Source organism: Corvus cornix, chromosome 2, assembly GCF_000738735.6.
Source record: "Corvus cornix cornix isolate S_Up_H32 chromosome 2, ASM73873v5, whole genome shotgun sequence".
NCBI classification, from domain to species: Eukaryota; Metazoa; Chordata; class Aves; order Passeriformes; family Corvidae; genus Corvus; species Corvus cornix.
Genome location: NC_046333.1, coordinates 69614280 through 69627632, shown reverse-complemented (window position 1 = coordinate 69627632; position 13353 = coordinate 69614280). Strand labels below are relative to the sequence as shown.

The 13353-nt window shown below is 39.0% G+C and overlaps 1 protein-coding gene across 1 annotated transcript in view; it reads left to right on the top strand.

Moving 5' to 3' along the window:
* The window catches only part of GMDS (GDP-mannose 4,6-dehydratase), a 412544-nt gene that overhangs the window by 324454 nt on the left and 74737 nt on the right, over positions 1 to 13353 (top strand). The window contains 1 exon segment of the mRNA XM_039549037.1: positions 4407 to 4525. Within this exon segment, the coding sequence (XP_039404971.1) occupies positions 4407 to 4525 (119 nt within the window).

Sequence of the window (13353 nt, the reverse complement as noted above, 5' to 3'; positions counted from 1 at the left end):
TAATAAATGTTTTCTTACTGGGATGCTAGACTGGAAGTTAATGGTGAAACACATCTACAACATACTCTAGATTCTCGAGACAAGCAGACACATCACAACCATAATGGCAGTGGCATGCACAAAATGTATCTATAGGGGGTTGTGTTAGTCAAACTTGGGGTTTCCCACTCACTAGCCCAAGTGTAAACACCATGTAAGCAAAGAAATTTGGGCAGGGAGAAGACTGTTCATGTTTTGGATATGTTGCTTGAAAATGGTGCTTACTACTGGCAGGGGTTTATATAGAGGAAAGGGTAGAGGGGAAAGATGAAAGAGGAAAGATTTTGGCAGAGGCTGGAGTTCAGGCATGCAGAACAGATATCCTAGTCCACATAATCATAAAAGTGTGTCTGCTTGCTAGACTAGCTGTGTATCTCCTGTTAGGTTTCTGTCTTTAAAAGTAAATGACATAGAAGTGCCTTTAGACTTTGTGGCTCGCTAGACCAGAGCCAAAAAGAGTTCAAATATGAAAAATATGTTTTGTCACTTTTGCCATTAAGGGAGCAGTCTTATTCTAAGACAGTCGAAGCCTGAATTGTTTCCATGGTAGTTTTCTCCTCCTTTTCAACATCTGCCCATATTTTGTTACCTGGACTGAGCAAAAAATTCAGGAAATGCTGGCAGAACTGAACACAAGTAATTTCTTTACTTGCTGTCAGCCTGTCCATAAAAGCCTTTACAAAGAAATACAGGAAAATCCACAATTCTCAGTTCCTGCACCAGAAAAATTCCTAAAATATATGACCTTGCAACGGTTAAAAGATAGCCAAGAGCCAAAGCTGGGCAATGTTTTTATCCCAGTTCAGCCATGTCATGGGTCATGTGGTTCAGCATGTGAACAGGAAGGTGAGAATGGGTGAACTTTTGCCTCAGTTGTGCAGTCCATCAGAGAATAAATGGAGCAAATCACTCTGCAGCTGGATCAGGAGGTGAACGGCTGAATACCTCTCACACAGGGGCCTTTGTGTTCTGGACATGATCTAGCATTATGATGGGATGCACTAGTCTGAGGCTTTGTAGCAATTACTAACCCATTATCACGCTAGAACATGAGATCATTTATCTTCTAATTCAGAGTGTCACCTGTTCTTCATTTGCCAGTCAATAACCATTAATTACTTTCAGTGGAAATTTAAACAAAGCTTTTCCCCTCTGTTAAAACCAGTAAGCCATTCAGTAATGACAAATAAACCTGGAGCTGTATCACCCCTTTTCCTCTTGTTCTCAGCCTGGAGTCTGGTACGATATGAATTCTTAAAGGAAATGCCTAGAAATTCATAGGTCAAGGACCTTTATTAGTCCGATGTGAGGAGAATCACATTCCTGGCGCTTGGTGTAGGGAAAGGATATAGCTACTGCCTGTACATGGATGTCTTATTGGTTGTCATGGGCTGTACTAGAGGAAATGTAGTTTTGACTATGGAACTCATTCAAAGTTTTTTCTCTCTTATGGCTCACCTCGGCATTTTGTTACACACTGTTCATGCAGACCCATTCAAAGCAACAGCATTTGGTCTCCTTCCTCAAAGCAAAACAGAGCTATCAATTACTTTGTAATTTGTAGCATGTTAATTTTTTTCATACCTGATTGGACTGAGGTAACTGTAAGTGCCAATAATTCTGAATGCCAGAAAAAATAAAAGAACCCACTGTGATAGATTCTCAAGTAACCATTAATCTAAACATTCTTTCCTGGTAGGGTTTGAAGCAAAAATTGCTCTTAGCAACTCTATCTGCATTGCTTGATCATTTCTAAGTTGATCCTGTTGAAATTTACTGCATTTTAAGTCTCATTGCTAAGGCAGTGATTGCTTGCTTTTTGAAATGGTAGACAAGAGCTGATACATCCAAATGCTCTTTGGGCCCACTGTCAAAGGCTGGGTTTTTGTTAGTGTTTTGCAGCTGTCTCCTTCAATGTAGGTATAAAGTAAAGCAAAACTTTCAACTCTATTTCATATTAATACAAAAAGTAATGTGTAAATATTCTAAATACTCACTGGATTGTTGAATGTCTTGGCATAAGTGCCTGCACTATATCTATGTCAAAGGAATTACAATACTGAGGTGTTTAAAAGTGGAGGGGTGGCAAAAAATTGGTGGAAGTCTGATCCTGCTTCTGCTTAGACATATTAATATTACTTTACCAAAGGTCAAATAGCACATGCTTATGCTAATATTGTGTATTCGGTCAACCAATGTAGCATTTCTGGGAAAGGGGTGATTTTTACCAATAAATGAGGTTTTGTCGTTGCATCTGTCTCCAATGTAACTGACACTACAGTGTCAAGGCAAGAAAAGGAGTTCATTATGTACAGCAAACATCCACTAAAGTCAGGAGGAGAATCACTGCCCCTGATTGACTGATTGTCTAATGTTGGAAATCCTTATTTGCTCAAATAGTGGCCTCTCATATGAGGAAGCATGTTGTTTTCAGCTGGGCTGCTTAAGGAAACCTGAAGGTCTGTGAAATCGGGGACTAGGCTGGGAGAACAAAAAATATCAACCGCTTATTTTAGATATTCCTGTTACCTTTCTATGCAGCTGCTGCTACTGTGAGTCTTGCAAGCTTGTCCAGTCATGAAGAAACAGGAGTTGGTGATTAACAGTGACCTCTCAAATCAGCAGGGAAACCCCAGTGTTCCAAAAAAGCTCATATGAGAGATACAAGTTAAGACATCTCCTCCCCACAAGATGAGTTTCATCAGGCAGTTGGGTATTTCTGCGTCATTGGCTAGGATGTTCAATCCTGGAAAGGAAAAATAAAGTTGCTGCCATTGTCCTGCCCAGCAGGTCATCTCCCTAAAGCACAATTCATAATTTATGTCAAGGACTTACACTGCAGTTGCCCAAAACCCAGCCCTCCATGCACACTCAAGAAGTAAAAAGGTTCAAAAAGAACATGTTAATAAAATTTTGTCAAAACTTTGGAAGATGCATAAAATAATAAAGAAAAATGGCTCGCAAATAGAACCATTTAAGTTGAATGTATTGCCTTTCTATGCAGGACACTGATTTATTGAAAATAGAGAGGAAAAATTGAATATTTCAGGTGGTATTTACCAAGAGAAACTGAGCTATCCCAAAGCTTTTATTAATCTGATTTGCAGAATATCCACTACCATCAAGGGACCTACTAAAGTTGTTTTCTTTAAAGCTGATGTGAAGAGGTCAATGCAAATAGCATCGTGGAGTACAATGTGAGAGGATGACAGTACTTTTTACCATATGGAGAGAGAGTTGAACTATTTTGTTTCCCTTTTCTGGTTATTTATTAAATGAGGATCATGCCATACAGGTATTCCCTTTTCCTCTCCAAAGGAAATGAAGCGTTTGCATCAACTTGATTGATCTAAAGTAATAATTATTCTGTCCACCTACAGCTCCTATGCAGTCAAACAGTCCAGTCACTAGAGCAGTGCCTTGCATGTCAGAAAATTGAAACATACCTGCAGTGATATCTCAGACATGTCTTGGAGTACCTCTTTTCCATCTGCTTTCTGGCTTTCATGCTGACTTATCTGGCCAACCCTCTGAGATGGCGCCTACCATCGTTACTTGTTTGTGGGAGAGGACTCTGCAAAAGACATTGCCGTGGGAATTAAAAGCTGCTGCCATGAAATGCAAATATGTTGACAATCTGATGAAGTTTTGCTTCAAAAGATACTGCGAAACTCTTGCTGCACGGACAGTCCTCTGAAAGTGATGTTAATGGTTGTCTCGCTTTTCCACCAGTGTTTTCTCTACTCCTGTGTCAAAAGAAAAAGTTTCTTCTACAGTGCTTTAATATATAACATTCAGCACATATTCAGCAGGGAAACTGGATTAACTTGGTTAAATACCTTTTTAAATACTTACTCTTAATTAAAATCTCAGCCAAAACAATTGTGACAGAAGAAACAGCCAAAAGGATCCATATTTTCATGCTTCAGTATGTTTGACATCATTCTGTAGCAGACAGGCAACAGCACTCTGGACTGAAACATGACAAAATTTTGCTCTTTTCCCCATATCGATGTCAATTCATGCAGTGCTTTAAACAAGTGAATCCGTGCTCTTGAGCACTAAACCAAGTCTCAGTGTTCAAAAGTAAACATATTAAAGTCTCCCCTGCAGAAACTCCTGCTGTGAAACAAATTGAAAATCAAATACAGCATTGTTTTCTGTAATAAGAAATAATTGAACTCTTTTCAGAGTTGCATTGAACTGGTTAATAGCCACTGTGTAAAGAAAGTGCTAATTTCTCCGGCTTGGGGTATGTGTGTGTACGCGTAGTTATTTCCAAATCAAAAAATGCTGTAATACAATATCAGGTACCAAAGAGGCCACTTACATGTGCACTGAATCTGACTTTGTTTATCTTTCTGCAGGCCATGTGGTTGATGTTGCAAACAGATGAGCCTGAGGACTTTGTCATAGCCACTGGGGAGGTCCACAGTGTCCGTGAATTTGTGGAGAAGTCATTTAAGCACATTGGGAAAACCATTGTGTAAGTATGAAGATGAGAGAGCAGCCATGGGTTGAACATTTCTAGCCTCTCGCATTTGGTGTCACAAAACAGAGTATTGTTTGTCTACATTCTTCTTTTTTTCCTACCTTCACTTTCTACATGTAGCATGTGAGACCTTCCAGGCATGAATGACTGCCACAGCAGATACATTTAGTGTTGCCCTCTAGACCATAAGTTTAAAATGTAGATGGGTTAGTCTTAATTTTCTAATCAAAATCTTCATTCTCTGTTCTCCCGTTTACTCCCTGTCTTGGGGCAGAGAAACACCTTCAAAGATGTTAGTATCAGGGTGCTGATATCACCTTCCTGCAAGAGGGGCTTTTCTGTCCAATATTTTGTGCCCCAGATCCCTATGGTCCTGCTCCCATCTTCTGCGGTCTGGAGGTGACACCTACCAACCCTGTTCTTTCCAGGTGACAGACCATCAGCCACACTACAAGGCTTATGTATCAAAGCCCTCTACATTCCTATTAGCTCTCCTCCTACTAAGCGATAGAAATGTTGAGCAGTGGGTGCAGAATGTTTACAAGGCATATTCCACATAGTTTGATTGAAAATACAAAATTCCTTCTCAAGGCCATATAATAAAATCAGGATGGCTTGGTGAGCGCTTTCTGTAATTTATATTTTTATTGTTTATTATTTTTTCAATTTCCCTCCTTCTGTATCTTCTCTGGGCCCCATGCATCCACATACCAATCTCAGCTGGAAAAGGGAGAGGAAAGCCACAGGCTCTTCCATGACGCTAGCGCCAGGGCTGTTCCTCAGGCCATCAAAGTCACTTGTGCAGCTGGTGAACTTTTGACAGGGCCAATAAGTTTTACTTGGGAACAAAAACTTGACAAATTCAATAAATATGCAGAAGTGCACAGATATATACAATATTATTTGAACAGCCAGTGGGTGGCTGGGGAGCTAATAACATTTTCTCCTCAATGAGTTTTTAGTCTGGTTTCAATTTTTGGCATCAACTTCCAGAAAAAAATTCTGATGAGGGAGAGAGAGACCGTATAAATAGTATTTCTAACCCAAAAGCTCAGTTCGGGGAATAAGTTTCTCTCCATATTTTTAGCATTTCTTTATTACAAGATGTCCCTGTGATAACACATTGTCCCATATACCGTAACAGTAGTGAGGTTTGAGAGGCTTAAGGGGAGATAGTAGGAGCTCTAGTAATTTCTTTGTCTTTCTTAATTTTTCTCCTCTTTTTGTACTTTCATTTCTTGTGTTTATCAGCTAATTCTCCCTAGTAAGAATGGATAGGAAAATGCTGTAGATTAAATTGCTCCGTATAAGTAAAAATTCTGATGATTTTGAGAACTACTTTGTCCCTGTCTAATATTGTTTGCCAAAGCAGCAATGGTTGCTTTGATGAGGCAGTGTTGGTGAAAAACTTTGTCATTTTTTAAATTTTGATTACTAACAATTAGAGACTGATATGTAAAGGTCAGTACCTAGCTGGATATCTTTATTTGCAGATGTTCCCCACATCACAGTCTCTTTTGATGTCACTAAATTTATCCATCAGTTTAAAACTGAACTCCCTGCTTTGGTGTTGGTCTAAGAAGTCTCAGCATTTCTGAAGAGTGACAAATCAGGGTGCGTTTTTCAGAAAGCAAATTAAGCCCTCAAGAAAACCTGAAGGAAATAACAAGTCCAGAAATAAAAGTGAAAGTACTTTTATGAATAGCTTGTTATAGAAGGGATATTAAAGGATTACTTTAAATTTAGTTGTTCCTAATGCTCATAATTTTGTGTCCTGTTAGTTTAATTTGTGCTGACATATGGCTCCATATGGTGGACTGTGTATCATTTATCTTGATGCTTTATGCAGTCAGTATTTGGATTGAATCAATCAGTCACAAGTTACTCTCTCAGAAAAACTTCACGGTATAACTCCAAACGATAAGGTAGAGCAGGTACTTTGTGTGTACAAAGGCATAGTTGCCTTTTTTAACTACTAATCAATAAAAGTAATTTTTAAAAATTGTATAAGAACTCACATGATACCTAGTGACATGGATTTTTAGGAACATAAATTGCTTTAGAATTGGTGGCTTGGGTTTCTAGTCCCCCTGGTTCTTCCGAAATATTTCTTTCCTGTGAATAAATTTTTAATTCCTTAAGCCATTTACAAGTGATATATAAATAACTATACATATGGGGACTGAGTTGACATTTTAAGTGCTAATGATAATTTTGTTGCTGATCATTTTGACAATGGCGTAACTCTGAACATTTTGCATGCAGGCTGTTCAGATAAGCCAACCATTCTTTCCCCCTGCTCCCAAGGTGAGAATAACATTACAGCATACCCACTACTCATCCTGTAGCCATTGCTCATCTTTCAAATTGCACTAGCTGTAAAATATTTCTCAGGATTTGGGAAGTTTTGTTAAGAACCTCCATAATTTTTCCAGGTGTCAGCCTGACCCATGCTTTTGCAGCACACACACACTCTCCTTAGCCAGACGTCTGGTAACCTCTGGCTTTCCTTGAAAGCCCCAATGACTTTCTACTCCCACCTCCTCCAGTCTGAATATATCTTCTTCAAGGAGTAGCCTGGCAGAAAAATCCTCCCTTTTATCATTGTGAGACCCCACTGGTGAGTCCCGTTGATCTGTTACTTTACAGTTTATGAGGCACCTCAGAACTGGTGCACCAGAGTGCAGTTGCTAAACAAGTTCCCACAAGGATGGCTGCTTTCTTCCTATTACTGTTCCTCAAAGTTTGGTTGAGTTATCTGATGTTTCTGGGGGGTTTTTGCAGGATTGCAGGTATTATGAAATTTTTCAACCTCAAAAACTTATCTGGGAGATTTCCAGCCTTTTCCACTGCTAAAAGGGATGGCACAGCTTCCCGGTGCTGCTGTACAATCTGCCTTTCAAAATTGGTGAAATGGTGGAGTAAATGTCTAGGACAGATGTCATGGCAAACAGAAGTTGGCAGAGCTCATACCACATCTGAGAACACTGGGCACATGTGCAGGGGCTCTTAACCATCCCCACTTTGGGCTTTGTCAGAAAAAGTTGCAAATGTAAAATCTTAGCTGTCACATCATGATATTGCAGTAGAGAACAGGAAGAAGAGCAATCCTGGCTGCCTCATCAACCAACTCAAAATATTAATTTTATTTTTTTAGGTTTTTTTGTCTTCCTCACAATTCACATTAACTTGTACAGCTGAAAATCCAGGACAGCCTAAAATGTCTTTCCAAGAACATAACATAATATTTTGTCCTAACCAGTCAGTAGCACATGTCAGGACTATGTCTTCTAGCCAAAATAAGAGAGAGAGAAATTTTACTACATTTTTGTAACTAATGAAATGTACAGCTGCAATAAGACTGATTCTCTCTCTGAAATGGACTGTAAAGTGTTCATAGAAATTTATCTACCTTGTGTGGCTTTTTTCCTCTTACATTTCTTTTTCAAGGGACAAATTTCAAATTATATTTATATAGTCCTCTGAATCATTCAAATTCAGTCCTTTGTACTAACAGGAAAGCCTCAGAGCTACAAATATTTTTCCCCTGTAAGGATTACATTTTTTTCTTTTACTTTCCCTTCTACTTATTACTAATTAAGTAGTACTTGGGGAAAACACTTCCCGCCTATAATTTGAACTACAGCAGGGTAAACGAAACAGGCAAACGCTTGTCTTGACTAATTTTCTGCCATTAATCTTATTAAATTAGAACAGGATTGCAAAGATAGCCTGAAACCACTACAGCACTCAGAGTTCTTTGCAGACTGCTACAAAGAATGCTGTCTGCAAATGTGGAAACTAAAAAAAAAAAAAAAAAAAAAAAAAGAAAAGAAAAAAAAACCTGTTCAAGCTGCAGAAAGATTTATTGTGGCTTTTATTAATATAAAAATGCATGCACATTTGTTACAGAAATATTCATTGCTTCCAGGATTAGAAGTAATTCAGAAAAAATGAATATTTTACTTTAGTCATTTGGTTCTACATACAAATTTTATCTTAACTAACATGCTAGCTGGTCTTATAAAAGATCAGCCTAAACCAGAGAAGTTTGCAGATAATCTATAAGGTCTTCTGAGGTGAATTACTGTGGCCTCTTCAGTGACAGGGAAGGTTGAACTGAGATTGAACCGAGGGAGAAGAGTTTTTCTGGTTTGTTTGCTGGGGTTTTTTTGTTTGTTTATTTTTTTCTTTCTATCTTAAAATGGAAGGCTGAGTTACAGAAACACATGAGATTTGAAGGATTGCTGTAGGAATGGAAAGCATGTGGGGACATGGAGGAGGAGACATCAGTAGTCATCAGCTAAACAGCTGCTATTTCCAGATCTGGCTTTTGCCCACCAAAAATTGCTGGCTGGCCAGAGATATGTGTTGTATTTAAATGAGAAAAGAAAATGAGAAGATGAAGAGGAAGGGAACAGAATCTCATACAGCAACTGGAGGCATTTTGAAGAGAGGTAGTTGAAAGGAGCCCAGCCATGTCAGTGGCCTGGGTGAACCCACACAAGCGATCCTCACTTAGGACTCCATCAGTTTTATCACCATTCTCAAAAATCACCATTCTCAAAATAGAGTATATATTTTAGAGGCATTTAACCCACCTCAACTGGAGAATTAATTCTTTCAGCTGAGCTGGCTTTCATTACTTTCTTATTGGTACAAGGTTTTATCTGCAGGCAGACCCAATAACTGTTTCAGAATTGAAATTAAGGCTTGAAGACTATAATAATCTAATTATCTGATTGCATACATAAGAGGTATGAGAGTTTCTCCTATAGAACAACTGGGTTAGAATGAAATATGGTGTTTCATGGGAAATTCCATATTTTGAACCCTTGAAATTAAATTAAAATATTTTTCACAATTGCAATTTGGAAAAATACCTGATTTCAGGCCAGCTGGACTTCTTTTGTTTTTTCCTAACCTCCACTTAAAGAAAGAATAAATTATGTAGAATTTGTTAAGCCACTCTGAAAGAAAAAAAAATCCATTCTGAAAATGTAAAAGCCTCTCTTTTAGGTATTATTAATATAATTATGTATCAGGTGATACTAATGGAACTTCCCCGAAACTGAAACTTTTCTTTCCATAATGCTTTGATTTTCATAGGAGCATTAGTATTCTTTGAGAAAACATTTTCTTCCCAGCACCAGCTTTCACAAATTGGAGCAAAGGGATAGATCTTCAAAAGCTTTCCAAGGAACTGCAAAGAAGAAGGAAAAAAAATAAACAAAAAATAGGGAGACTAGCAAGTATTCTTTTTATTGTCTTGTAATATGGAGTCACAATTAAATTTTTTAAATCTGAGCTTGACAATGCTTCGACTATTTGAGTAGTGACAAAAAAAACCCACTGTAAACCTGATTCATCAGAGCTTTTGAAAAAAAATTAATACATTCCTTTATGGTAGCATGTTTTTGATTTAAGCACAAGGTCATGGGTAAGCAATCCCTGTATCTATGATTGCTTTGATGTATCAGAGCTGCTGGCAAGCTTGTGGTTGAGTTGGTGGCAAAGGAACATATGAAGAGTCGTATTTAAAGTTTCCCTACAAAATATTAGTTGCAAAAGATATTAATGGTCTGTTACATGGTGTCAGTTTTGCTGTTTATAAAGTGCCAGGACAGAATGAAGTGCTTTGGCTTAATTTTGTGTGTAGCAGAAATCAGGCCACAGATCTGAGAAATCTACACAAGCTCTATGTCATATTACCTGTGGAGGAAAAGCAAAATCTTCATACAATTTTATTTTTATTTAATTTATTGTTCATTTTCAAATGTGAAAATATTTTCTATTTGCTTTTATTTCATTATAAAGGTGTACTTGATAGTTTTATTTTTGATAAAGAAGCTGAGCAGCTGTAGCTTCTAGTGGTTTTGAATTGTTTTTTTTTAATGTTTATTCGTTGTGTTTCTATGTAAAGATCAAGCAAGGAGGTGAGATGCATATACTTGTTCAGTTTATCTGTGCTTCTGTGAAAAATTTCATATTTATTTGATTTCTTAACCACCTCAAAAATAAATGTACTTTGACTTGTTTGCTCCTCAATTACAGCCAGACCGTTTGGTCCATGGCAGTGCTATTCCCACCCTTCCTCAATTATCCTGGCTCCCCCGTTTCCTTCCCTGCCCAACTCACGCCCTACCAGGTGGGTACCCCAGCTTGTCATCCTCATTAAATCCTCTATACCTGTGGAAGTTTTCATTGCTTGAAGCTTGCTCTCTTACTGAATAGTTATAGGAAATGAAAAATAATTGGAACCTCCAAAGATAAAAAAGCCAAAGGAGCATTCATCAACACTGATAATAAGTATTGTAACAATAGTGATCTCCAGATACGAAATTAGCCTTAAATTAAATGCAGTCCATCCTGCTGTAAATCCAGAGTTTAAAAGCTTCTGATCTGAAGAACTTTACAAGCAAGTAAACTTTCTCATGCATTTGAATCTTAGTTTTATGGAAAATTGTGAGGTCATTGATAGCAATGGAATCCCCCAGAGCTGACAACTGACTGTCGTCCTGAGCAATCCCAAAGCTCCCATCTCCAGCAGTGAGGCTCTCGACATGGAAGTGTAGATGCAAAGGGCATCAAACCTGCTCTGTCCGGAGCAGTTCCGTGGTGTCAACCATTCTTCTCCAGGTGCAGAACACGGCTGATGCCATCAGCTGTGACAGCATACACATCCTTTGCTTCGGTAGGAGGGTGAAGCTGCACAATGTGGGGCAGGCAGTGGCCTTGCTGCCGAGGCTCGTTGTCTGCAGGCTCGAGGAGCAGCGTTTTGTGCGCAGCCTGCACTAGGCCAGTAGGTACCTGCGTGGGAGCTCTGGGCTTTGACACCTTCTGGGCTTGGGGACATCCACTCCCCGTCCTCTGTAAATTTAGCCCAGTCCTGATGAGCTAGACTTTCTTCAGCCAGGGGTCCTTTGTGTCTCCCCCAAATTACACAAGGCTGTTTTCTTGCCTAGGTGGGCATCTGCCCTGAGGAGCAGGAAGCTGGGTAGTCTTAGTGGCTGGAGCTGGCTGAAACCACAGCGCAACATGAGGGTTCCCCGTGCCCCTTCCACCATGCTTGTGCTTCAGGATAATTTGTCATGACATTTTCCAGTTAACAATTCTGACTGCAATTTGACTATGGTTTTGGTGGATTTTTTTCTCCTGCCTTGTGGTTTGAGGGAGAGGGGAGGGGGAGTTGGTTGGCAAAATGGATGTCTTGGTCCTGGTGTCAGGCTGGCCCCCGCACAGTCCCTTTTCTCAGCGGTATGATGATCCCAGCTGTGAGCATCGAGGTGCCAGGAGTAATTAGAAGTGCAGCTATCAAATGTTACTTTGTTCACAATGAGAAGTACTTTTTTTTTTTTTTTTTCCCCTCCTTGTGAACTTTTCACATTACTGGGCTGAACAAAATGGGTGGAGATTTCTTCTTAAGCTATTTCTATTGTTATATAACTTTGATAGCGACATTAAGTGAGTCTTTACTGGCTCGGCTGAGCCTTCTGGAGCCTGTTGGGTGTTAAATGGGGTTCTCTGCTCAGTGACCTCCAACAACAACTGACGTCTCCTGATCTAAGCCCTTCCTGTTGTTTTACTGGTGACGGTTAGTTTTCTATTAAGCTCATTTGAGTCCTGCACATTTTTACCCTCTGCCCTTTAAAGGGAGGGACTAATGTTAGTTTTGGCTTCTGAATGAAAACTTTGCTGTTCAAGCTCACAACAGAGCAATTGCAAAAAAAGAAAGAAAGAAAATTTAAATTATAAATCATCTTTAGCATCATGGCATGCCCATTAACAGCTGACTTCACTGTCACTATTATCTGTAGGAAATTATTTCCATGTGAAATGTTCCCAGTATCAAGCATCCTACAGTCTTTGCTAGTCCTTGAAGAATCACGAGTTGTGCTTAAAAATTTGTGAGATTTAAAAACTTGCAATAATGCATATTTGGTATTTCCTTCTGCCTTTCAATGTTTAAACCTGCATGGGTACACAAAGGTCACATTTTCAGACTTTTCTCCTTAGCCCTCAGGGCTAGAAACTTGAAAATGAAGGCGAGATTGTCAAAGAATCAAATTCTTCTAGAGCTTGAGGGAGCAAGGGAGCAAGGAGAAATCATATCAGTGACAAAATCCCAAGAGCTGGCAGAAAAATTAGTAAGTGGGAGGCAAGGGATGCTTTTCTTTCCTTGCTGATGACTGAGGCTAAAGAGTGTAAATCACAGTGCTGACTTAATTTATATAGATTTTACTTAAACATTAAAAAAAAAAAAGCGAGTGGATTTCATCATCACATTTTTAAGCCAAGCTGGTTCAGAGCCCCATGGTATGTACTTAAAAGCAAAAGCAAAGAGAGGATAGAATTTCAATCATAACTCTGGATTTTGTATATTCAATGGATGAAGTTTGATGCATCGATGTACGTTCCTACATGTGTCATCTGAAACATTTCTTTTGAGTGGGAGCATTGCCCAGGCCTCCAAGCTTCAGCCTGACCTCCCCGAAGGCAGAGCTGGTCACCCACCAAACCATTCCTCTTCTGCTGCTCCTGAAACCAGGACAGTCTCTAGGTAAATAGTTCACAATGCAACCAGATCACATAAATTACAGCAAATTGCAGGCTGTTCAACACATATGAAACTGATTTGGATGAAGGGAGCTGGCTTTCAGCTCACAGGTAGTAAGTAGAGTTTACATGTATGTGGAGTGCCATGTCAAGGTAGGAGCGAAAACCCAAAGAACTGTTTTTGTTTTGTTTTTTTCTAGTTAAGCACAAATTAAATTATGCAGCTTAATGCTATTCGAACAGACCTTCACGTTTATAAAATTAAC